At 44.7% G+C, this 26767-nt stretch overlaps 1 protein-coding gene across 4 annotated transcripts in view; it reads left to right on the forward strand.

Annotated features, from left to right (window-relative positions):
• The window catches only part of MAPK9 (mitogen-activated protein kinase 9), a 58802-nt gene extending 32889 nt beyond the window's left edge, over nucleotides 1-25913 (forward strand). For 2 of the 4 annotated variants that reach the window (XM_023253983.2, XM_023253990.2), the window contains 8 exons: nucleotides 3155-3293; nucleotides 12754-12919; nucleotides 14246-14317; nucleotides 17397-17579; nucleotides 18735-18859; nucleotides 19913-19976; nucleotides 20999-21070; nucleotides 22824-25913. In XM_023253983.2, coding sequence (XP_023109751.1) covers nucleotides 3155-3293; nucleotides 12754-12919; nucleotides 14246-14317; nucleotides 17397-17579; nucleotides 18735-18859; nucleotides 19913-19976; nucleotides 20999-21070; nucleotides 22824-22966 — 964 coding nt within the window. In that variant the 3' untranslated portion in view covers nucleotides 22967-25913. Of the gene's footprint in view, nucleotides 1-3154; nucleotides 3294-12753; nucleotides 12920-13827; nucleotides 13900-14245; nucleotides 14318-17396; nucleotides 17580-18734; nucleotides 18860-19912; nucleotides 19977-20998; nucleotides 21071-22818 lie in introns of all 4 variants that reach the window. The other 2 variants (XM_023253986.2, XM_023253987.2) reach the window with 2 other exon arrangements.
• Nucleotides 25914-26767: the final 854 nt, after the last annotated feature.

Genomic DNA, 26767 nt, shown 5'->3' on the forward strand with positions numbered 1-26767 from the left:
TGTGGCTGGAGTTGGGCAGCAGAGGAGAGAAGTGGGGGACGCTCAGAGAAGTGATGGGGCCAGACACTGCCAGGCCTCTGGGCTATTGTAAGGACTTCCTTCCACTCTAAGACAAGGCAGTGAGACTTGAGCAGAGGCGTGAGCTTCTCTGACTTACATTTATATTTTCAAAGAATAACTTTGGTTTCTGGGTTGTGGTGTGGAGGACTGCAGTGTGGGGACTGTGGTTCAAGGACTGCAGTGTGCAGGACTGTGGCATGGAGGACTGTGGTTGTGAGTACTACAATGTGAGGACTGCAATGTGAGGACTGCAGTGTGGAGGACTCCACCATGGAGGACCACAGCATGACAACTGCCGCATGAGGAAGGCGGTGTGGAGGACTGCAGTGTGGAGGACTCCACCATGGAGGATTGTAGCGTGAGGATTGTGGTGTGAGGACTGTAGTGTGAGGACTGCGGCGTGGAGAACTGTAGTGTGAGGACTGCGGCGTGGAGGACTGTGGTGTGAGGACTGCAGTGTGAGGACTGAGGCGTGGAGGACTGTGGTGTGAGGACTGCAGTGTGAGGACTGAGGCGTGGAGGACTGAGGTGCGAGGACTGCAGCGTGGAGGACTGCAGTGTGAGGGCTGCAGTGTGGAGGACTGCAGTGTGGAAGACTATAGTGTGAGGACTGTAGTGTGAGGACTGCGGCATGGAGAACTGTAGTGTGAGGACTGCAGTGTGGAGGACTACAGTGTGAGGGCTGCAGTGTGGAGGACTGCAGTGTGGAGGACTATAGTGTGAGGACTGCGGCATGGAGGACTGTGGTGTGGAGGACTGCGGCATGGAGGACTGTGGTGTGGAGGACTGTGGTGTGAGGACTGCGGCATGGAGGACTGTGGTGTGAGGACTGTGGCATGGAGGACTGCGGTGTGAGGACTGAGGTGTAGAGGACTGCGGTGTGAGGACTGCGGTGTGAGGACTGATGCGTGGAGGACTGCGGTGTGAGGACTGAGGCGTGGAGGACTGCGGTGTGGAGGACTGCGGTGTGAGGACTACGGTGTGGAGGACTGCGGTGTGAGGACTGAGGCGTGGAGGACTGCAGTGTGAGGGCTGCAGTGTGGAGGACTGCAGCATAGAGGACTGCGGTGTGGAGGACTGCAGTGTGGAGGACTGCAGTGTGGAGGACTATAGTGTGAGGACTGTAGTGTGAGGACTGCGGCATGGAGGACTGCGGTGTGGACTGCAGCGTGGAGGACTATAGTGTGAGGACTGCAGTGTGAGGACTGCGGCATGGAGGACTGCGGCGTGGAGGACTGTGGTGTGAGGACTGCGGCGTGGAGGACTGTGGTGTGAGGACTGCGGCATGGAGGACTGTGCTGTGAGGACTGTGGCATGGAGGACTGTGGTGTGAGGACTGCAGTGTGGAGGACTGTGGTGTGAGGACTGCAGTGTGAGGACTGAGGCGTGGAGGACTGAGGTGCGAGGACTGCGGCGTGGAGGACTGCAGTGTGAGGGCTGCAGTGTGGAGGACTGCAGTGTGGAGGACTATAGTGTGAGGACTGTAGTGTGAGGACTGCGGCATGGAGAACTGTAGTGTGAGGACTGCAGTGTGGAGGATTGTAGTGTGAGGACTGCGGCGTGAGGACTGCAGTGTGGAGGACTGCAGTGTGAGGGCTGCAGTGTGAGGGCTGCAGTGTGGAGGACTATAGTGTGAGGACTGCGGTGTGGAGGACTGCGGCGTGGAGGACTGCAGTGTGGAGGACTGCAGTGTGGAGGACTGTGGCGTGGAGGACTGCGGTGTGAGGACTGCAGTGTGAGGACTGCAGTGTGAGGAATGCGGTGTGGAGGACTGCAATGTGGAGGACTCCACCATGGAGGATTGTGGTGTGAGGACGGTAGTGTGAGGATTGTAATGTGGAGGACTCCTCTGTGGAGGACTGCAGTGTGAGGGTAGGGGAGTCGAGAGTGGAGCCTGGTGCTGGCCCAAGCCCCTTCTAGGTTGAAGGTGCTCCCAGCTGAAATAAGGTGGGCTGCAGGCTGAGCAGACTGGAGGGCGAGGTAGAAGCCGGGATCAGTGTTGGACATGGGCCTCGAGACATCTCTTGGATGCCCAAGTCGGCCTGGGAACTGGGCGTTTGGGAGAGGGGCCTGGGTGGAGGGTAGGAACTTGAGAGTTGACGGTCTGTGAATGGTATTTAAAGCATTGAGATCAGAGATCAGAGTAGATGACCAAGACTTGTGATAGAGAAGAGGAGGAGGCTGAGGACCAAGGGTTGGCAGCCCCAATGGTAAGAAGTTGGGGAAAGGAGCAGGACACAATCAGCCAGGGACATTTTGACACGGCAGTAAGTCATCAGGAGCCTTGAGGAGGACAGCGTCAGCAGAGGGGTGGGGCTTATGCCCCACTTACTCAAAATGGGAGTAAAAGAAAATGGGAGAAGAATTGGAGATGCCAAGTATACAGACCTCTTTGGGGAGTTTTGCTTGCAGAGAGAATAAGAATCTGGAGCACAGCTGGTGGGAGAAGAAGGTCAGAAATTTTCTTTTTTTTTTTTTTTAATTTAAAAAAAATTTTTTTTAACCTTTATTTTTTGAGAGAAAGAGTGTGAGTGGGGTCGGGGCAGAGAGAGAGGGAGACACAGAATCTGAAGCAGACTCCAGGCTCCAAGCTGTCAGCACAGAGCCTGACACAGGGCTCAAACTCATGAACCATGAGATCATGACCTGAGCCGAACTCAGACCCTTAACCGAGGTGCCCCAAGGTCAGAAATTTTCTTAAGGTGAAGCAAGTAACAGCATGGTTTCTATCCTGGTTACTATGATCCAGTAGCAAAAAAAAAATGTAAAGATTTAGGAGAATTTGAATTTTGAGATTCTATTTACTATGATATAAAATTGTTTTGTCTTTAACTTGAAATACATCACAGTGGCAGTTTTTTCCTAAGCTTCTACTAAGTTCCATTATATGTTTACTTCTTGACAGGATACCTTATAAATGTTTGGAGGAAAGTTATCTTTCTTTTATTTTCTTTTCCTTATCTTTTCTTTTTTTGCTTTAGCCGGTGCAATAACTAGGTAGTAAGTTATTAGTTTCCTATAAATACAGTTTAGTAACCATGAAGGAATTTGGGGTAATTTTTATGTGTACATGGCTGATCTTTTTTTTCCTCAGGTATTTGGTCATGGAATTAATGGATGCTAACTTATGTCAGGTTATTCATATGGAGTTGGACCATGAAAGAATGTCCTACCTTCTCTACCAGATGCTCTGTGGTATTAAACATCTGCATTCAGCTGGTATAATTCATAGAGTAAGTAGTGATGCCTTGTCAGTTTTGTTTTTAAAATCACAATCATTTTGTTACCGTGATTCTCAAGGTACAAAAGAATTTAATATTTTCGAAAAAAAATTATTTGATGTTTGTTTATTTTAGAGAGAGACAGTGACAGAGAGAGGGCAAGTAGGGGAGGGGCAGAGAGAGGGAGACACAGAATCCGAGGCAAGCTCCAGGCTCTAAGCTGTCAGCACAGAGCCTGATGCGGGAGTCAAACCCACTAATCATGAGATCATAACCTGAGCCAAAGTTGGATCCTTAACCGACCACCCAGGCACCCCAATTTTTTTTAAAAGTTGTCAGCATTGAGAATCCAAAGAAACCGTGGGATCGTGTCGAGTTTCCAAATCCTGTTGAGAGTAGAAGATGTTTTTGTGAAGTGCCTGGTTCTCCCCAGCCCGCTTGAGCCACCCTGGATGTAGGCTTGAGCTGCTCCATTTGATGCTGCAAAAGAAAAAAATAAAATTTTAACCTTTAATTTTGAAGTGACTTAAAAATTACAAGAACAGGACAGAGAACTACCAAATTATCCCAAACTATTTACCCAGACTCATCTATTAATATATTCACCATTATTTGAAATGGCATTTTTAAAGAGCCAGGAATTTAGGTTTGGGGTTGGGAATGGTTAGAGGCTAAGTAGTAAATTATACCATTGCTTGAGAAATCTTACCTAAATTATGGGCCAAATATCCATTTCTTATGTTGTAAAATTTTGCCACCCCAGCATCCCAGCCCCACTGTTGGGAACTCTAGGAATGGCCTTGGGTGGGCCTCTTCACTGGGCTCTCCTGGGATTCGAACGACAGCTGCCTGGACTATCAGGAAGTAACATTTAAAAACCTGTGAGATACAGTGTAATTCTGTAAGCTGGTTTTAGGAGTTCTTGTTTATTTTTTGACTTGTAGCAGTGTGTAAGCAGACCATCATGATAGATTTTTTCTTTAACAACTAAAATGTTGTGTGAGGCTATAGGCAGAGATAATATAATTTTGTTGGAAACATTCTTAGCATTCCCTACGTTATTACCATACTAATTTTGTTGACAGGCTGTTGTTAGATATTCTCTTCCAACATCAAGAAGTTGTAATTTCTCTGAACGAAAATCTGTGCAGGGAGAAAGATAGTGAGACAGGAACAATGAAGCCTATTCACATAGAAAAGAATAGAGAGATTTTCAGTGGTGCAGAGTAGATCATTTAGGTGCCAGGAAACGTTGGCCACAGCGGCATAGCCCACCCATTCTGAGAGGACTAAGCTGCCCTCGCCCCTCATCCTCGTCCTGGGCCTCAGGTCTGTGACCCCAAAGCCAGCATGCGTGGGCAGCGTACCTGGTCCTCCCAGGGCCTGTCTGGGGCATCATACACTGAGACGTCCTCCTGACCGGGTGCTGTTTCTTAAAATGTGGCCTTTGCTGCCACCAAGTGTTCAGTTCGAATAATACAAATTTGGTTTAAAAATAGCATTATTTCTCTTTTTTAAGTTTTTATTTAAATTCCAGTTAGTTGACATATAGTGTAATATTAGTCTCAGGTGTACAGTATAGTGATTCAACAGTTCTATACATCACCCAGTGCTCATCACAACATGTGCCCTCCTTAATCCCCATCACCTATTTAACCCATTCCTTACTCACTTCCCCTCTGGCAACCATCAGTTTGTTCTCTAGAGTTAAGAGTCTGTTTCTTGGTTTGCCTGTCTCTCTCTCTCTCTCTCTTTCTCTCTTTTTTATCCCTTTGCTTGTTTTTTTGTTTGTTTTGTTTCTTAAATTCCACATATGAGTGAAATATGGCGTTTGTCTCTGCCTTTTTCACTTAGCATTATAAGTAATATTAATTTTTTTAATTAAAAATAGACTTCCCAACATACCATTCTATTTCTCTTCCTAAAATTTTCATAGGCCTTTGTATAAACGAAGACACTCTTGAACACATTTTGTGTTAAATTCACGTTTTAGAATAAATTTCCAGCCTTATTATTACTAGGCCTCGTAATGTTCAGCCTTATCAGTTTTGTAAAGGGAAACGCTTTGCCTCACTTGTTTCTCCCTTCTTGGAGCAGGAGATTCATGGGGAAGCAATACCTTCACATTCCTGGGGACCTTTTCAGGGCTGAGGCACACACATGCCCATGTTACAGAATGTTCCATCCCTGAAGGTTGGTCCCACTCCTGCTGACCACAAAGTCAAAAAGAGTCCAAAGTCCAAAGAGGTGTCTGCATTGCCCAGCACAATGTTTTGAAACCTGAGGACACCTGAGCCCACGGACCACTTCTCCATCCTGTCCACCACTCCACAGGCCTTGCCATGCTTGTATCTGTTCACACATTTGTGTGCCTGCCAGGCTTTGTTTTACTCATGAAAAGTCATGCATGTTCGTTGTGGGAAAGAGAGAGAAAGCAAAGAGTGAGAGGCCCTGTTGGGACCCCTCCAGGACCCAAGAGGTGAACTGCAAGAGTCCTTTAGTGGGTTAACGGTTGTCCGTGAACCTCTCCAGTCCTTTCTCCTATACACAGATCCATACACAAGATACACCCTTTCAGTTTGGCTTATTAAAGTGCTTTCATACTACACGTAAAATTTAATTATTTGAAAAATAAAACACCCACAGTCCTACCACTTTTTTAGAATCACTTCTGTGATTCAAAATTTAAAAGAGGTAAAAGGCCCCCAGCTCTCCGTTGCTGCCTGGAGGTGGCCAGTGATAGCAGTTAGGTGTGTTTCCTTACTAACTTTACAGTGACACTCTCTCCTTATTTATGCTGATACCAACATATCCGCATGTACTTATGTCCTTTTGAATTTATATTTTTCAGAAAGGGGATCAACTTTTATGTAATTGTTCTGCAACTTGCTGAGCAAGTCGGTTGATTTGTTCCTTATTTTAATTAAGGATCAAATAGTTCTAATATTTATTTTAAAAGAGGGTCCCCACTCTCTCCTTCTCATTTCTCACTCCCCAGAAGCAAACCCTGTTCTTTTAGCTGTCACATTGGTGTTTCTGTCTGTATATTGAAATAATAGTGGATCGCTATCCATTGGCCTTTTTTCAGTTGAGGACGTAAGGTACCAATTTAGCTCCATTTTACCCACCCAGACCCACTCCCTGCCACCTTTCCTGTCCCCTGCTTTCCCAGGTATTTACACTGTGGTGAATTGTAAACCTGGAAATCTCAAGTTTGGGCCAGTATCGATAGTGTGTTTTACATCATCCTGACCCCCTACATGTTCTCCGCTGCACAGCCTCCTATTTATACGACGATTGTATTTCTTTTCCTTTCAACATTTTGTCCCTGAAGTTAACAGTACTTGTTTTTTGATTTGTTTGCATTTCTGTTTTCATTGTTTTGTTTTTCAAGGATGGGGTGGTTTTCTATGCTCTACTTGCTAAGTTAACGCTAAGCCTTCTGCGGGGCATCTAGGTTTTCTCTCAGTTCACCCAGATGATGTGCTGTTGCGTCACCTGTGAGATCTCGCTCTTGGAGCCTCAGTGCTGCTCCCAGATGGATGGGCTGCCTCCATACCTGATGCGGAGGGATTGTCCTGGACCTGGCCCAGCATTTTCCTGGTGGTTCTCTTTGCCTTTTCCTGGTGTTGGACCCCCTGCTTCCGGACCCCTGTCCGATCTTTCTCGGATTACTCCCTTGTTTCGGTGGAACACATCCTCCAGTAGCTTCCCCAGAAGTGGTGCATGGGAGGTAAATTTTCTGAGGCCTCGTATGCCTGAAACTCTTTACTCTGCCCTGCCACATGAGTCATAGTATGGTTGGACATAGAATTCTCCGCTACACATCAGTCGCCCTCCAGGTTGTAAATGCAGCACCCCGTTGTAGTGTGGTATGATTTGGCTTTTGAGCTTTCTAACACCATTCTTCTTCCTGATCCTTTGCAAGTGCCCTGTTGGGTTTTATCTCTGGAATCTTCTAAAAATATTCCTTTATTTCTTGCATTCTAAAATGTTATGATGATATGCCTTGATGTGGAAATTTTTAATTGTGGTGGGCACTTCGTGGCCCCTTCAGTCTGGAAGGCCATGCCATAGAGCTGTGAGAATTGGGGTGGGGCCAGGTTCTCACCAGGTGGGATGCAGGCCTCCACCACAGAGCCCCGTCTTCAGGCTTGCGCCCCTCACCCATGCCCTCCCTGGGCCACATACCAGCACATCTGTTGGTATTATGCCTGAGGCCCTAGTCTGGAAACTTGATTTCAGTTTTTCTCAATTATGGGCCAGTACGAGTGAAGAAGGAGCCCAGGCCTCTCTTCTGGGGTGAAGCTGGGGGGATCTGGAAGGTCTACCATTACCTTTACACAGATCTTTCCAAAACCTCCCTCAGTGTCCCATCCCTGCTGCACGCTGCCTTCTGGAGCACCTGTCGTTCACTTCCTGAGTGTCTCCTGGATTTGTGGTCCCCCTTGTCTTGCTTGGGCCACTCACTGAGGTTGGAATGTACTGTACTCAGTCAAGTCATTTCCTGCCCCTCTGCTGCTCTTTGTCCCCATAGAGCGCGTGGGGTTTTTCACTGACAGCATTGGCGTGCCAGGATAGGCTTGGATCTGCAGGATGCATTTTGAGAGAAGGCCTGTGAGGAAGAACTGGGGAGTGGACTGGAGCAGCTGGAGCAGGTGGAGAGGCCAGAAGGAGGCAGCACGGGTCTGACCCTTTGGAGGGGTTGAGGGCAGAGCTGCAGGACAGCTCTCAGAAAGCTTTGCCCACCCTGGAGTCCATGAGCCACCTGCCAGGGAAGTCTGGTGTCTCACAAGAAGGGGCTTCACGCACAGTCACTGGTCAAGAGCCACACAGGTCAAGAGAAGCTCCCCGATGCTCCCCATGGGCCTCTCTTCCTGAGGGGAACTGAGAGGAGGTAGGCCACTGGGACAAACTATAGGTCCTGTCATTGCAGCTGCTCTCTGGGCCCCAAAAGATGCTCATTCTCTCCCTTCTCCATTCTCCCTACCTTCAGCCACCACCTTGGCAGGTCACTATGGCTTGCCTACATGTGACCCAAACCTTCAGATCTGAGGGGTCTGACTCTGGTGGCTCACGGTGGGCCACTGGATCCATGGATCCACCCGGCAGTCACCTCCCCAGCCCTGCAAGGGTATGATTGGAAAGGATACACTTGGCAGTTGGAGTGACCTCTGCATTGGTTCCTTGGCCTGTGAGGTAAGAAGTATCACGATGGGGAAGGCCAAGTGGAAACATGAGACTGTCCCCTCAACTCAAAAATATTATTGATCTCGGGGGGTTGGGAGGGATAGAGGAGATTAGCGCCACCATTGCAACTTAAGGAATTCAGGGATAGCGGTTCTGTCATATCTCAGTTTGACTCACTAGTCCAGCCCGGAAGAAACTAGGTGGTCCTAGAGAGTGTAGACCTATGCGACATAACCAGCTCATAGTCCTGGTTGCAGCTGCTGTGCACAACGTGGTAGAGTTGCTGGAACGATTAATAAGGCCCCAGGGACGGCGTGAAGCCATTGATTGCACAAATGCATTCATCTACACGGATTGGAAAAGAGGATCATAACATAGCTGGAAGAGGTCTGGACCAGTCTCCATGTTTTACCCGGCCTCCCAACCCCCTTCTAAGTGGGTCTTCAAGTTGCAAGGTCCATGCAGAGCTTTTGTCCAGTAGTCCTCCAGATAACTGCTTAGCCTCCCATGCCAAGGTTCGGTCACCCAGGCGAGTGGCTATAGGTACCTGTGGGGAAGAATTGGGAAAATCAAAGCAGTGGATGTTTGTCCCCATGTGCAGAGTCCTCCTTCCTAGGATACCTCTTCAGTCAGTGGGTTCTGATCTGAGAAGTGACCAGGCCTTGTGGTGCTTTGTGGGGTGATGCCCTCGGCCTCCTCCTCTTCCGCTGCTCTCGCCCTTCTTCGGTTACACATGCTTTGTGCACTCTTGTTGGCTGTCCCAGGGATGCCGCACTCTGTTCACTATCCCCACACCCTGTGGGTCAAGCCCCAAGTTCAGGTGTCCTTCCTATTTTAATGTGTATTTCTTATTTTCCTTGTTTGGGGTGGTTTTCAAGATTTAAAGGGACAGAACTGTCTTGACTCTGCTGCCTTGAAGCTCTAAGTCCAGTTGGTTTTGGAAAGCTGCCCCTGGCTTTGTGTGAAGGCTGATGAGAGAGCGGCACGGAAGTGGGGAGCCTCCCATTAGCAGGCATCCAGAGGTTGGCCACCTGCCCCAAAGCCTGCCAAGACCACTGTCTACACCGGACAGCCTGATTTGCATTTTATTATCACAGTTTTCCAGCAGATGGCAGTAAAGTATGTTCCAACCAAATCAGTAGCCGACAAGAATCTTCTGACAGGTGAAAGGGGCATGTTTTCTTTTCTTTCTTTTTTCCAAATTTAAATTCAGGTTAGTTAACATACAATGTAGTCTTGGCTTCAGGAGTAGGACCCAGTGATTTCATCTCTTACATATGACACCCAGTATTCATCCCAACAAGTGCCCTCCTTAATGTCCATCACCCATTTAACCCATCCCCCTACCCACCTCCCCTCCAGCATCCCTCAGTTTGTTCTCTGTATTTAAGAGTCTCTTATGGTCTGTCTCCCTCTTTATTTTTATCTTCTTTTTCCTTCCTTTCCCCTATATTCATCCGTTGAGTTTCATAAATTCCACATATGAGTGAAATCATATGGTATCTTTCTTTCTCTGACTGACTGATTTCACTTAGCATAATACCCTCTAGTTCCAGCTACGTAGTTGCAAATGGCAAGATTTCATTCTTTTTCATCACCAAGTAGTATTCCATTGTGTATATATACCATATCTTCTTTGTCCATTCATCAGTCAATGGACATTTGGACTCTTTCCATAATTTGGCTATTGTAGATAACACTGCTATAAACATTGGGGTGCATGTGCCCCTGCAAATCAGAATTTTTGTATCCTATGGATAAATACCTAGTAGTGCAATTGCTGCGTTGTAGGGTAGTTCTGTTTTTAATTTTTGAGGAACCTCCACACTATTTTCCAGAGTGGCTGCACCAGTTTGCATTCCCACCAACAGTGCAAAAGTGTTCCCCTTTCTCCACATCCTCACCAACATCTATTGTGTCCTGAGTTGTTAATTTTAGCCATTCTGACTGGTGTGAGGTGATATCTCATTGTGGTTTTGATTTGTATTTCCCTAACGAGTGCTGTTGAGCATCTTTTCATGCGCCTGTTGGCCATCTGGATGTCTCCTTTGGAGAAGTGTCTATTCACATCTTCTGCCCATTTATTCACTGGACTGTTTTGGGGTGCTGAGTGTGGGCATGTTTTCTAACTCACTCTGCAGTTCATTGAACTGGCCAGTGGTGCAGCTGTAGTAACCCTTCTCCCTGTGGCTGTGCTTTAGATCCAAGGCCAGAGTGTATTTCAGGGGCTGCTGGGTGGCAAAGTATAGACATTACAAATTTTTCAAAAATCAGCCTCCTAAAAAGAAAGCACCTATTGACATCCCCACCAACAGTGTAAGGAAGGTTCTGTGTTGGCTTCTCCTGCCAGCCCGGGATATTATCATGATTTTCCTCATTGCCACGGGAGAGACCAAAAATAGCTCCTTGTCATTTGGAAACTTAAAAAAATTATAATAATAATAGTTTTTTTTCACAAAGTTGAGCATTATTTCGTTTGTTAGCAATTTGTATTCTCAGTTTGCCACAGTCTTTGGTTTTAAAAAAAAAAAAAAGAAACTAGGAACAGGTTGGTTTATTTTGCCTTAGCTGTATTTCTGCCTCCTCACAAGGAAGAGTCACTGGTTTGCGTGAGGGGCTGATTCAGCGCCTGCAGAATTGTGGGTGTGGGGTGGTGGTGCTCCCCCAAGTCTTTCCCACATCAAGACACACGGAGAAGGTGGTCACATGGTGCTCTGGGGCCGATGAGGGGCCAGAGCATCTGCATGGGAATTGGTAGGAATTTTCATTGCAATTTTCACACATTAGATATTTAAACCAAATCCAGGAAGTTTGGAAGGAGAACATTTAACAGTAATGGAACATAATTTCAGCTGATGCTATTTTTAAGTGGTTTCCTGCTTATCCTGCTAACGCATTGTAGCCATCACACACACCTGTGTGTGCTCATCTGTGACACATCACTTGGAAAGCGTTAGTCAGGTAGGTACTGGGCCTGAAACCTCACACCTAAAGCCCTCCCAGGTCCTCCTGTGTGATGTGACTTGGGAAAAGAATAGATGGGGATAGTTTGGAAGGCAGTGTCTAGGGTGAGTTTTCAGGCTGCTGTCTCAGGCCGAAGTTGGATTCCTGTGGCCTGAGGAAGGTTCTGGGATCGGGGGTGGAAGGTGGGGTCACCATGAAAAAAGGCCTGGGGTTGTGGGGGAAGAAACTGCAGAAATTGTGTTCATGTGTTCAGGGTATGGGGTATAGGCGAGTGTGACCTGTGTGTTCACACAGCAAGCATTTTCTGAGCTTCTGCTACGTCAACCTGGGTTCTGCATCTCCTGTCACAGAACTGGTGCTGGCAGGGGAAGATGAAGGTGCCTCAAGGGTGGGGTGGGCTTTCTTTTCGGAGAGAAGGAAGTGATTGTGGAATTCTTTTTCTGAAAGAAGAAAGAGCCATCCGAAGGTTGCAGAGTCAGAGAATTCTAGCTCCGTGCTGTGCAGCATGGCAGCCACTAGCCGCATAAGGTTGTTGAGCGCTCAGAATGTGGCTGTTATTATAAATACACAGATGTCAAAGACAGTACCAAAAACAGAATGTAAAGTATGTCATTAGTAATTTGTATATGTTGCTTACATTTTAAAATGATAACACTATGGGGGCGCCTGGGTGGCTCCATTGGATGAGCACCTGACTCTTGATTTCGGCTCAGGTCATGATCTCACTTGTGCACTCCACATTGGGCTCCATGCTGAGTGTGGAGCCTGCTTGAGATTCTCTGTGCTTCTGTGCTTCTGTCCCTCAGCCCCGCTCATGCTCTCTCTCTTTCTTTCTAAAATAAAACAAAAACAAAACAAAAATAAGATGATAATATTGTGGATATATTGGGTTAAATAAGGTAGAGTATTAAAATTCATTCCACCCATTTGTGTTCATTCTTCCTGGTGTGGCTACTAGCAAATGTAAGTTCAGTACGTGGCTTACATTATATTTCTGTGGGCAGCAGGATGAACAGGAGGAGGGATGGGTGGGCTCTGGGGAAGCACTGAGGAGGTTTTAAGCAAAAGGATGTCACGAAGCTTCCCACATGGGCCTGAGGGTGACCATCTGACTCCTTTAGGCTGATCTGTATTCATTTCAACTTAAGAGAGAAACATTTTCCAAAATCCCAGTGTTCAGTTCTAACTCTGCCTGCCCCCCCCTCCCCGTTTCCCCCAGAACTCAGGTACATCAGCAACCCCCAGCTTCACAAATCCCTACCCACACAGTGTTGTCCACTCCTGTTCATTGTGTTCATTTAAACCATTTCTGCCCTAGGATTTGAAACCTAGCAACATCGTAGTAAAATCAGACTGCACGCTTAAGATCCTTGACTTTGGCCTGGCCCGGACAGCATGCACCAACTTCATGATGACCCCATACGTGGTGACGCGGTATTATCGGGCACCCGAAGTCATCCTGGGCATGGGATACAAAGAGAATGGTGAGTGTGGGTGACACATGGCTGCTGGTCACCACCAGCCTTGTCCCGTGAGCCAAAGGAAGCACAATGTGGGGGCTGCATTATACACAAGTCATTGTGGCCCATCTCTACTGGCAGAAATCACCCACTGTTACAAATTCACTTCCAAAATGAGTATCTGTGAACATCTATCAAAGTATAACATATTTATTATAGAGAAGTATGCAAATCTATAACAGCAGTGGTACCCAAGACCTCCCCAGCCCACCTCCGGGTCTCAACCCCCAATGGAAGCCACTATCCTAATTTCCAGCACCAAAGCTTACTTTTACTCATTGGTGAACTTGGTATAAATGGAATAATACATGTTCTCTTTTGTGTAAAATGGGTTTTTTAACACCAAAACTTAACTTACTGTAGCAATATCAGAGCTCTTTGTAACTTAGACCTTGACAAATTTGTCAAAAAGAACTCAATCACATTTCCTTGCTAAGAGTCTGAAAGTTTGCACAAGTCATCGGGGAATGAGCTGTGCTTCAAGTTTTAGATGCTCTGTAAGCAGTGTTCTGACTCTGACAGATGAGGGACACAGCCCTGTGGCTCCCTGCTGGCTCCTCCCGCCCCACCCCCACCTGCAGTAAATAGCCCTCTGCCTGGCTGAGGCCTGGGGTTCAGCTGGGCCCCATGGAAGAGGCTGAAAGGCCGGAAGTCAGGGCAACTCTGGCGGGTCCTCACCTGGAGCCCACACGAGCAATCTGCCTCTGTGAGTTCCCACCGACACGGCAGTTTAGCGAGGACCGTTCGGCGGGTGTCATGTCCATATGTTACAAAAGTTCCCATTGACAAGCTGGGTCTGTCTCTGTTGGGAGGGGGTTTGAGAAAGATGCGTGGGGGTCTCCGGCTGGTTTTAATCACCTGGTGTTTGGTAGTGGACATCTGGTCTGTCGGGTGCATCATGGCAGAAATGGTCCTCCATAAAGTCCTGTTCCCAGGAAGAGACTGTATCCTTCACAGGGAGAGACCCAGCACTGGCCACGGGGGTGGGGGTAGCGATGGGGGTGGGCACATGGCCACACAGCTTTGCGGGGACAGCCACCTCTCCTTTCTGGGGTTTTATTTGCTTCTCAAGCTGGGAAGTCCGGGAATCTTTGGCGCTAAAGCCCAGATTGCCGCTTACTGAAAGCCAGAGGAGAGGCCAGCACTCATTCGCATTGTGTAAAAAGTTCACCCTTAGCCAGCAATTTATTTTTCCATATTTGTGTGTTTAGTACACTGTTAGAATTCCTTTTCCTCACCTTTGTTTTGTTCATGGCACTTCATAATTTTGTCATTTCATTTTGTTTTCAGTTGATATCTGGTCAGTGGGGTGCATCATGGGAGAGCTGGTGAAAGGTTGTGTGATATTCCAAGGCACTGATCGTATCCTTCCCGGGACCTTCCCGGCCATGCTTTCCATAAATGCCAAAGGCAGCAGGAGCTCAAAAGGAAAATGTTATAATTCTAGACTGTGTTCTAAGGGGGTCTATATTATGTTTGTTAAAGTAGTGTCACAAACCAAATGGTTCAACTTTACGTTTTCTTTTTTACTTGACTACCTGTAATGGTTTTATTAAACCAATTATATTAGTTTTTAATTTTATCAAAAATAGCTTAGAAATTTACTTACTCTTTGACAGATGTATTCTGATATTTAAGTGAAAATACCATTTATTAGACCATTCAGTTAATTTAACAAGGAAAGTTGCTATCTAAATTTAATAAGCCAATACCCTTGTGTCATTTAATTAGCATACCATTTTGTTAGTTACCAGTATGGATTAAAATATTTTCCCCCCAAAGTAAGAACTGAAGCACACTACATAGGACCAAAGTAAAAGAGAATAAAAGGAAAAGTTTGTGAGGAACAGGATATGTTAATTTTCTTACCTATTACTCTGCTGACATTTTGTAGAAATTTTTAAAAGATCCATCTAGAAGGTTCTTTTGTGACACACCTGGAGAAGTCTTAATAAATATAAAATGCAAAAGATTAATTTATACTGTGGTTAGCAAATCACGTTAATGACATCAACCATAAAAGAGAAGAGATAATGTAATACTTATAATAGCTTTCTTTCCTCATATTCCTCCATCGTTAATATTTTTTACTCTAACATGGTTCTTCACATATTCCCTTTTTCATTTGTGTTCCACTTACTATTTTCATTAGTCTTTGATTTTGTTTTTTCGTTATGAAAGCTTAAAGTGGTCTCTGTCCATTGGCAGATTGATGGTTAATTTTAAAGGAAACCAAGCTGTGTAGTCAGTGTTTTGTATGTATTTTATTAAAGTTGCTTTCATTTTTTATAATTTTATAAGGGTGGTTTTCTTGTAACATAAATTCTTTACAACACAAACATGGAATGAAAGGATTTTGTTCCTGTCATTTTATTTGCCTTCCTTGACATTTTTCACATCACAGATTTTATGTGGAGTTAAATACAGCATTTTATTTTGTTCTAATAAATTTTCCAGCAGTTTTTCGTAGCCTTTCCTTTGATTTGCTTGTTCCAAACTATAAATAAGTCTACAAACAGACTCAGTTTAAAAAGGAAAACTTGATAAATTCTAAAGATAAATAATTTAGAAGTATCTATTTAACATCTCGTTTGTCTCAATTCTTATTCATTTTATGCCTTTCCTTTTTTTAATTGAATGTTTTCTTCAGAAAGTACAAAAACGAAAACTGTGAATACTTTTTGGAGCATTATTAAGTAATTTAAAATTCCTACTTTACATATTACCATCTTGCAGTGTCAATAATTAATAGTTTTATATATAAGGCCACCTAATGTCATTCTCAAAATACACACCGAGGTTAACGTCATTCTCCAAAGACAGTTTTGCCCACACCTTCAAACATTAGATTAAAAATTGTAAGCATGGAAAAAGATTCTGGAAAGCAGACTGCAGTTCTCTGAGATTTGCTTTCAGATGTATGATCTGGGATAGAACAGGAATGCCTGTCCCCACAGTAGCCCACAAGGAAAAGACAGCCTCAGCCAGACCACCTTGGGTGCACATGGTGGCTGTGCATGCTGGATGAGTCAGGGCCTCTCTGAGCCTTGGTTCCTCTTGGGTATAATGAGAAGCCCGTGGTAGCTAAGGGACGGTAATGCACGCACACACCTGGAAGATCAGCCAGGCTTCTTGGGATGGTCTTTTCCTTTCCCACCACCCTTTAGTCTACAAAAACGACCCTTTATCATGAACACACTAGACATTTATTGAGCGCCCACCCATTTCTAGGCTCCTGTCTGACTCACATTGGGAACAGTTGTTGCAGCTGCTGAGCTCAAGCCAGACTGTCAAGGGCATGAGCAGAAGCAGGGAGATGAAGGGCTGTTTCAGTTGTTCGGTGAGAAGGGCTTGAATGCCGCACAATTCTGCTTCGGCATCAAGTAGGAACAAAAGAGTGAGGGAAGAGAATACACTAGTGACTCAAATGGCCAGGACTCCTCTCCCAAGCAGGACTGCAGATGGCCAACATTCTGGAAGAACGGAGTTGTCTTCTTTGTTCTTCTAAGAGCATTTCTGCCGCCTGGGTTCTTTCATAATGATGTACTTGCATTTTTCTGAGACAAACCTCTATTAGATTTTTCTAAAAACTTTTAAAAACTGCTTTTTAAACATTGCTGCCTACATGATTTTTTTCTGTCCTACGATCTCTCGTATAATTGTTAACAGTTTCAGAATCCCTCTCCACCTTATTATTCCAAGCCCCCTGTGAAACAGGCAAAGCTGATATTTTCTGCGTTTTACAAACAAGGGAGTTGAGACCCAAGGGAGACTGACTGCCCGGCACCTGATGCATGTCTAGTGCACAGTGGAGTCTGGAACCCAGGTCATGTACTTTGAAAGGAGATAAAATGTGCTCCAAGGTACTGCAGTGATGGGCATGGCCAGTGCCAAGTAAAACACAATGACCTCCCAAAGCTGTCTAAGCCCAGTTACAGGAAGGCATGTGGTCCTGTGAGAGAGGACGAGGCTCAGAAAGCCCCAGCTCATGTGCCGCACCCCACCTTAGACCAAGGACTCAGATCTGTCCACTTTAGGGAGCTTTCCAATCTAAGTAACTTTGATGTGACAATTAATTTCAGTCTGCCTAAGTAATATCTAATTTCATCTTTAATCACTTCTGTCATAAGTATTCTTCAGTTACAAGATTAACTGTATTTTGATCTAGAAGGGGAAGGCATACATTCCTCAGTGTGTTGGTTTAATAAACCATGATCAGAGTTTATAAAGGAGCAGAGTTTTTAAAAGTAGTGTCAACTTTGGAGACCCCAACCACCATGTGAATATTATTTTAGAATACCTCGGCTGCTCCAGTGGGACAGCCTAGTTAATTACCTGTCAGTAGGCGAAAATAGGATCTAAGTGTTTCTTTGAATAATGCTACTCCGTGTAACGTGACTGTAAGCCCCTTCAGTTGTATTTTCCTCAAGAGACTCCTTAGATATTGATCAGTGGAATAAAGTCATTGAGCAGCTAGGAACGCCGTCTGCGGATTTTATGAAGAAACTTCAGCCGACCGTGAGGAATTATGTAGAAAACAGACCAAAGTACCCCGGAATCAAATTTGAAGAACTCTTCCCAGATTGGATATTCCCATCAGAATCTGAACGAGACAAAATAAAAAGTAAGATGCCCTTCCCCTTCCCCCTCCCCCCCCCCATATCGGTTTTCTCAATCCAGGGGCCGCTTTCACCTTTTCAGGTTCGCATTCTGACAGCTACGAACATTAGGAGGTAACATACTTGAAACTCTCAAAGTTATTTACTAGAATGAAGGCTTGGTGGAGAGAAAGCCTAAAAGACCTAAAAGTTCTGTCCTCGATAAAATGGCCTCACTGAGCCTTTGGTCCAAATAAAAAGGTTCACGTCAGTCTGAAAGACTCTGATGTTAATTACAGCAATTGGAATTCACACAGTTTTCAGGCATAAGGAATAAGGAATACTTGAATTACAATTCTAGCCCAATTGAAGAGTCAGAAACTGTATTACAGTTCAATTTAAAAAGTTTCTCCTCCCTTCCACCTGTGCCCACCTCTAAAAATGTGATTTAAGGCAAAGAACAGATTTCTCTCCACATCAGGGCAAAACTGTGCCTCAGTCAGAAAAACCCCATCTGTCCTTTGCCCACCCATGTGAGCTTTAATTGCTGAAACCTAGGTGAGCCTTATATTTGACTGAGTTATTGAACTTGTTGGGTTTTTTCCTAACAACTGATCTCTAGATTTTTTTTTCAAGTGTCTGTTGCCAACATTCTATACAGGTCAGCATAGCAGAAATATCTGCGAAGTGTTGTCTAGTGTGCAAACGTGAGATTATTTGTATGGCTTAAAAGGTCCTCTAATTTCATTTTGATGGGACATCAGGCGGGAAAAAAAGCCTGCCCGTGTTTCATGCCTGCACTTCGGACAGTGCCGCCCTTAGCTGCATCCTGTGCCTTCCCTGGTGGGTCCTACCCCCCCACCCCAGACCCCCCCTTCAGCCTCCGGTTGGCCTGTGTCCACCTGGTACCCTTTCCCCAGGCCCTGCCACCCCTCCTCTCCTCCCAGATCCAGAGGCAAGAAACCACTTTTGAAAATCTGTGTAGTGAAAGTGTAGTGTAGTGATGTGTAGTGAAAGTGGCTGCTTGGCTCATTAAAGAAAAAGGCTCGATTGATCAGGAACCTGTCACAAATTTCTCAAGGATCACACATCTTTGTTCTCTCTGTACTGTCATGTTGTCTTTATACAATTTCCTGTGTCTGAGCATTAGTTTATTAATCCAATGTTTGTTTTCACCCCAGCAAATCAAGCCAGAGATCTGTTATCGAACATGTTAGTGATAGACCCTGACAAGCGCATCTCTGTAGACGAGGCTCTGCGTCACCCTTACATTACTGTTTGGTATGACCCTGCTGAAGCAGAAGCGGTAAGCACCTGTTTTCCAAGGCTTGTGTGTAAAGGCAGGGCTGAACATTCCCTCGGGTCTTCCGTCTGTTAGTCCAGAGTGGCCACATAAGGATAGTAAGTTCTAGATTTCAAAGGACCCCTGAATACAAAGGGGCCTACAGTCGTCTGGGACCTGGTTCCCTTTGGGGACACTTGCTGCGGGGGCTGCAGCTCAGTGTAGTTCGGGAGGGAACATGCTTCTGCGGTGGAGAGACTATTCCTTTGCGCAGATGCTCATGTGTGATTGTACTAACATTGCCATTTGCTAAGCTTCCATTGTTTGCCTGGCACTGTGCCATGTGCGCCTTGCTTGGAACACCTTCTTCAGGCCACCCCATCAGAGAGGCTAAGAAACTCGCTGAAAGTCACAGGTTTATTTATCCTTCCCTCAAGGCACCTGCCAGGGGAGTCCCGCTTCCGAGTTTGGTGCCCAGGTGCATTTTTCCTTAGCGGCACTGGTGTGGATAACCTCTGACTATGAGCAAAGTAACCACGTAGTGGCAGGCTCACTTTATGCCACCGTAGAGCACATTTTTATGACTTGGCCTATGGATTTAACCACCACACGAAACACTGTTTTGTGTGCAAGGAATCCTAGTTATAAGCATGTGATTTTTAAGTAGGTTTTGGGAACAGCCCACTGTGAGTTGAGGATTGGGTTTGGGGGCTCTACCATGAAGCACTGCAAACCTGAGCTCTATTCCGTACCTTCCGGATTTCCTAGCCCTTCCCTTGTCTGGGGCAGGTCTCCAGAAAACAGCCTTTGATTACCACTTTTTTAGTTCCATTTGGGCAGATGTCATTAGAGTGGAGGTCACGTGATTGTTAAGAGGGCCATATTTTTTTGGTTAATTTTTTCCCTAATTATTTTGATTCCAAAACTGATGTAATATCACACTTAGGAGGAAATCTCTAAGAAGCCATATATTGCATGAAAGCCACATGACAAATAGATTAGAATCTTCACAGTGATGTTATGGTCTTATTCATGCCTCATTCCTGTTTTAACCATTGACTTTAACTGTGATTTCAGCCACCACCTCAGATTTATGATGCCCAGTTGGAAGAAAGAGAGCATGCAATCGAGGAGTGGAAAGGTAAGGGCTGATTTTGCCCCTTACTCATGGCACTTCTTCAAGTCCTGTAAAGGGGCGGCTTTTCACTTGTTGCAGTAGCCTTCCTAGGGAACGGGCAGAGTCTCTCTTGGCCCATCTCTTGCCCCTCCCTGGTAGAGAAGGAAATTGAAGATAACAGAATTAGAGAGGAGCACATTGGAACTGCATACCATTTGCTTCCAAAGATTGTAAGATTGACCAAACAACCCACCGCAAATTCAGCCAGTAATCAGGAGGTTGAACTAATAATTTTTCATTAAAAAGCAGAATCAGGGGTCATTGAGAAAGAACCCTGGTCAGTGCAGGTCAGAAGTGGCAATGGGTCTTGCCCAAGCAGATTATGTCTGCTTTCCCCAGGGTATCGGGGATGCCGTGACCTTCATGAACACTCAACAGGGTGACACACATGACCACACTCTGGACAAGAGCGGCCTTGTGAGCCTCAGGAAATGCTTGCAAGGTGCTCATCCTGGTTCACAAATACCAAAATTGTAGAAACCCCTAATGCATCTTTAGTAGGTTGTTAGCTTTTCTCACCAGGGAGGATGGAAGAAACTGAAGTTGAAGCCAAGAAATGACTGAGGAATTTGGATTAATTTCTGGCCACTCTGGAGGGGCTTCTGGCCGACATATGGGTACTGGTTCCATTTGGAGAATCCCAAGTAACGATGGAGAGAAACATGTGCAAACAGTACAAAAGCATCCAATCCTTTAAAATGTTCTATGAGAGCCACTTTACTAGTCCCCTGCCCCTCGTAAAACCCACATGTGAATTTACAACTGCCTGCATTTTTGGCTGCCTTAACAGTTGGGCTGAAAGATGTAATGGATCAACAAAGTGTGGATGTTGTGATCTAGGCAAAAGATATTATTGAATTAACTGTATATCACAATTAAAAATAAGACACCACAGTGCCCTTGGAGGGGTTTCAATTGATTTGGAAGCAGGGTTCAGAGATGCAGAGAAACTGATGGAGCCTTTTAACTTGCATTTCTGTTTGAAGAGCTGATTTACAAAGAAGTACTGGACTGGGAAGAAAGAAGCAAGAATGGTGTTGTGAAAGATCAGCCTTCAGGTTAGTGATTGCTTTAATAGTTGATGTTCTCCTTTTCCCTGTACAACTTTTCCAAATGGCAGTGATGCATTAAATGCCAGCTCGACCGGCCCTGGATCTGGAAGCTCCTTGTGTGAGGTAGTCTTCCTGTTTGGGTTTGTCTTGGCTGTGACAACTAACATATTACTGACAGGCCAGGCACTAAGCTAACTGCATTATAGACAATCTCGTCTCATGCTTGCAACTGCTGCCATCAGCTCCATTTACAGACGAGGGAGTTGAATTTAAAACTCTTCCAATGTTTTAATTTAATGAGCGCCTGGGTGGCTCAGTCAGTTAAGCGTCCAACTTCTGCTCAGGTCATGATCTCACGGTTGACGAGTTCGAGCCCTGCGTCAGGCTCTGTGCTGATGGCTCAGAACCTGGAGCCTGCTTCAGATTATGTGTCTCCCTCTCTCTCTGCCACTCCCCTGCTCGCTCTCTCTCTCTCTCTGTCTCTTAAAAATTACTAAACATTAAAAAAAAATTTTTTAACATTTCTTCTGTGCATGACCCTCTTCATATTGGCCCCACCCAGTTTAAAAAGAAAATCAGTGCAAATCTAAGAAAAATGGAATTTGGTTTTCTTTGAGAAAAACTGTTCATATAATTCTCCCATATTTCTATTTGATCTACCTAGTGGTAGATTCATTGTATGACTGCTAGAGACATATGTGGTGTTAATTTAGGTCCGTAGGATCCCACCTGCTTCCTAAATGAAATCCTTCAAGTTATACTTACTTCCTCACCTCGCACCCCCCGCCCCAAAAGCACATGTGCACACACACAGAGAAGTGCAGATTTCACTGCTTACTTTTCTTGAATTTTGTATTCAGCATGATCTATGTGTCAAGCATCTAGAGATTATATAACTCCCACACTTTAGGTGCTTGTGGTTAACTAAGCACAAATTTCAGACTGCAAGCACTGACCTCTGAGAGCTTGGATGTTTTATTTTTGCTCAAACCAGACTAAAATATGGACGGTAGGAAATAGGATAGTTTCACATACCTTAAAAATTCAAAATGTCAGTTTTAGGGATGTATAAAATAAAATGAACAAGAGGCCGCTAAATTTTTTCCTTTTTCTTTTTTTTTTTTGTTGTTGTTGTTTTGTTTGTATACAGTCTTTGTTTCTGCTAGCAGGTGTTTTTATTAGAAAAGAATTCTTCAAAGATTACTGCTTTTCTCCTTGGACAAAGTGTTGATGGACACCTGAACCCTATTTGGGCTTCAGCCTTTTTGTAACACTGATCGTTGTAGGACAGGTTCAGTAGTTTTTCTATTAAAAATCTTTTTTAAGCAGCAGGTTTGTTTTTTTTTTTTTCACTTTTTTGTTAATGTTTATTTTTGAGAGACAGAGACAGAGCGTGAGCAGGGAGGGGCAGAGAGAGAGGGAGACACAGAATCCAAAGCAGAGGCTCCAGGCTCTGAGCTGTCAGCACAGAGCCCAACATGGGGCTTAAACTCACGAACCGTGAGATCATGACCTGAGCCAAAGTCGGACGCCTAACCAAATGAGCCACCCAGGCACCCCTAAAGCAGCAGGTATTTTTTAAGATGATTATACACATGCACATATGTGACGTTTTGCCACTGGGAAGAAAAGAAGAATGTTGCAGGTGGGCCAGGGAACCGCACGAGCACGGAGCTGAGGGATGGCCTAAAGTCTCACTGCCCGAACCTGCAGCAATGTCGTGCCTCAGATTTTATTATATTTGGTTTTCTTAGCGCAGATGCACCAGTAAGTAGCAACGCCACTCCTTCCGAGTCGTCCTCCATCAACGACATCTCATCCATGTCAACCGAGCAGACGTTGGCCTCAGACACAGACAGCAGCCTTGATGCCTCGACGGGACCCCTGGAAGGTTGTCGATGATAAGTTATGAGCAGCAGAGCTTGTCATCAGTGAAGGAATTCTCGCTTCCACGGGCCTGAAATGCTTGGGGGGGTTGATGGAACCAAATAGAAAAAACTCCACGTTCTGCATGTAAGAAACACAATGCCTTGCCCCTACTCAGTTCTAATAGGATTGCCTGCCTAGATTATAAAATGAAGCAGATCATGTCTGAAGGAAACAAGTGCAAGCCACACTCTTAGAGATTATGTTCAAGGTCATTTCAGGTGAGCAATTAGAATAGGTGATTTTTTTTTTTTAAGTTGTACGGTAATAGTGGTGACAATTTCTCATCCTCAGTAACTGTTGGGACTTCTGTGCATGTGACCACATGTGCTTGCTCTTGCCATCTAGCACTTTGGAAATCAGTATCTAAATGCCAAATAATCTTCCAGGTAGTGCTGCTTCTAGAATGATCTCTTAATCCTCTGAAGTGATTTGGTGTCTGTCCAGAAAAAATAGATTTATGTGTATTAATTGGCCACCATCATATTATCATATCTTACCTTCTTTTATGGTATGATTTATTCTATCTTTTGTATTTCAGAAGGAATATAATTAAATCTATTTAATAAATAAAAAATACAACTTTTCTTAAATTTGTCATGTTTTGGGCTGAGAATTATCACTGCTAAAACCAAGACACTTGTAGGGACACTTTATTTCCTCTAAATTGTCTTAGTCTGGGATGACTGTGCATTCAGCTTTATTGCATGATAAAATTTTAAGTTTTGTGCTGCTTAGGCCATATATACCTTTAAAATCCTATCTACCCTTGCTCTGTTTTCCTGGTCTTCTGGATGTATTAATTTAAAATGCTACCTAAAACTTCACCTTCTTTATCAGGCACCTAACACTCCACATCAATGACATGATGGCCACAGATTCTTGAATCCATCAGCGGCAAGGGTAGAATTTTGTGAAATGGTCACTGAAGGCGACTGCAGTCACTTTCCAAGTGCTTGCTTTGCCCGAGACTGCTCAGGGTCCTCTCTTACCTTCCCTCATTCAAGGTGAGACGCACCATCTCCCAAGGCAGCGTTTCCGGTTTCTAATCTAACGTTGGTTCATACTCGATTTTCTTTCTTTGCTGAAAGAAACCACATTAAATGCCCCCCCTCCCTTGGGTCTGTTTTAGGAAGCAAGGTGATTTGGAAGGCCTGTGTGGTGGTGGTGTTTTCCACTTATGGAGCATTTCCTTTTCCTGAGGGAAACCCATGAATTTTCTGGGAAAAACTCCTCACGGAGATATGGAGGAAGCACCCTCAAGAGTAGTGATTAACTATTGAGTCTTTTCTGATTTAAAACTGCTCACCTGAAATTGATGCTTTCAGACTTTCTGATATGGAAATCATTCAGAGTTCACTAACATACTGAGTATTGAAGCATCACTGCAGAAATGGAGTTACAATGGTCACATTTTGGCCACCTGTGCTCATGATGCTTGTCCCTTGAGCTTATTGTGTTACAGATTCATATCTTGTGTTTCACTGTTGCAGAAGCTGTCGACTGGGTTAACATTCTATAGAATGTGTTCTGAAGAGGAACTTTGATAAGAAAGTCTATCATAAATATTACCTAAAATATACAATTCTGTCTGTACCAGTTGCGTATCTTATTGGTTGGTCTTATCACTGGAAACTGGAACCCTTGATGAAAAAAAATCATACTGAAGTAAGAAATAGTTTTATATTGTGAGGTTTAGACACATTCAAGTACAAGATGGAAATACTAACTTGGACTGAAGCAGAAACACCTATTAGATGGCTTAGGGTGGTTCTGGTTTCGGAGGCCTGATGGTATAGTGAAGAAAGTTATCATCATACACATACAAACATTTACAACAGCCTTCTCACTAATACGCATTCTTCAAAAAGACTTTACTAAATCTATCTTTAAAAAGAAAAGCAAAGAAAGAGGAGAATCTTTCAAATGCTTTATCTGCCCTAGGCTTACGTGAACCCAGCACGGGGATGCCGTGGGCACATTCAGCTCCTCGCTGGGCGCCATTTGTAAGCGGAGCTGGGTGCCCCCGCAGACTGGCTTCCTGCTTACTCATTCCTCCGTGCGTTCATGGGGGGAGCCTGTATTGGTGCAGATGGGTTTCCTGCCGAGCCCACCTTCTACCAGGTAGGGCAGCGAGGGCACCGAGGACAGGCCACAGGGCTGCAGACAGCAGAGCTCCGCAGAAATACCTCACCCCACTTCAGGGTCCTCCCTCCTGAGCCGAGATGCACCAGGGTCCTGGTGCAATGCAGATGGTTTCAAACCGCTCTCTGTGGGTGAATGCTGACGTTAGATAAAGAACTAAAACGTGCTCAACTTTTTCATCTTTTCTATTTTATTTTTGTAATTTATATTGTACACAACCCTGGAAGTAACTATTTTGGACACATATTTTTATAAACCAGGTAATTTATTATTAGCCTGGAATTTGGACTAGGTTTATTTTATTTGTTGGCTTATTTTTGGTCAAAAAGGAAATGACTGCCTCCCCCTACGTCGGGTCTTGACCTCAAGAGCAGGTAGAGTCTATTAGAATAGGAGAACATTGTGGAAACACAGACTGCTCAATATTGATCAGTTGTGGTCGTGGAAACGGAAGTGGGGCTCTATTTTTCTCTTCGGGACACAGAACTCAGAGCCTCAGTGCTGAAAGGAAAAAACTCTTAGCGGGGCCCCTTGCTGACATCCCTGGATGGGATCCCGGTTTAATCCAGATTCGATACCGTGTGAGTCATGGTAATGATGTACGAGTTTGTCTGGTTGATTTCTAATGTACTCCACTGGTGTTTCATACTGGTAGTAAATACAGGTGTGACCTTTCAGACTGCATATCTCAAAAGTAACATTGCCTAATGTTTTATAATAAAATATATTCTGTGTGTTTTGATTGGTGAAAATAATATAGATACATTTTAAAAGACAAGTGTATAGCATGTCCAATTTTTGTGTGTTTTTAAGTGACAATTGACTATATTTCTACGTCACCATCTCCGATTACAGATTTAACGTGAACACGGTCAATGTCGGAGTGTCATCATTTCCAGCAATATTAACAGATATTTTTAATTGAAAGTCAAAACATGTCTTGGACTTCTCTCCCTGAAAATATTCTGCAAATTTCTGAATCTCGGTTTTCAAAACTAGGCAAGTACAAAATCAAGTATTCCCAGTATTGGCGTAATTGTTTTTCTCACAAGGCGTGGCTCATCAGTCTTTCCTCATATTACTTAAAATCCTAAATCATTAATGATGCCTGTGTGCTTGTGGGTTTGTGCACGGGATGAGCCACCTTGACTTTGCTTCTGTTTCGGAGACACTTTAAGATGTTCAGGACTTAAAAACCACAGGACTAGGGGCGCCTGGGTGGCTCAGTCGGTTAAGCGTCTGACTTCAGCTCAGGTCATGATCCCACGGTCCGTGAGTTCGAGCCCCGCGTCGGGCTCTGTGCTGACAGCTCAGAGCCTGGAGCCTGTTTCAGATTCTGTGTCTCCCTCTCTCTCTGCCCCTCCCCTGTTCATGCTCTGTCTCAAAAAAAATAACTAAATGTTAAAAAAAAACAAAAAACAAAAAAAAAAAAACCACAGGACTAGAAGTGTCCTTCACAGCTCACTTTCTTTTCTCTGCTTTTTAAGAGGGCTAGCTAGAATCAGGGGTGCCTGGGTGGCTCCATCGGTTAAGCATCCAACTCTTGGTTTCTGCTCAGGTCATGATCTCAGTATTTGTAAATTCAAGCCCCACATCTGGCTCTGCACAGACAGCTCGGAGCCTGGTTGGGAT

Source organism: Felis catus, chromosome A1 (assembly GCF_018350175.1).
Source record: "Felis catus isolate Fca126 chromosome A1, F.catus_Fca126_mat1.0, whole genome shotgun sequence".
In the NCBI taxonomy this organism is placed as follows: domain Eukaryota; kingdom Metazoa; phylum Chordata; class Mammalia; order Carnivora; family Felidae; genus Felis; species Felis catus.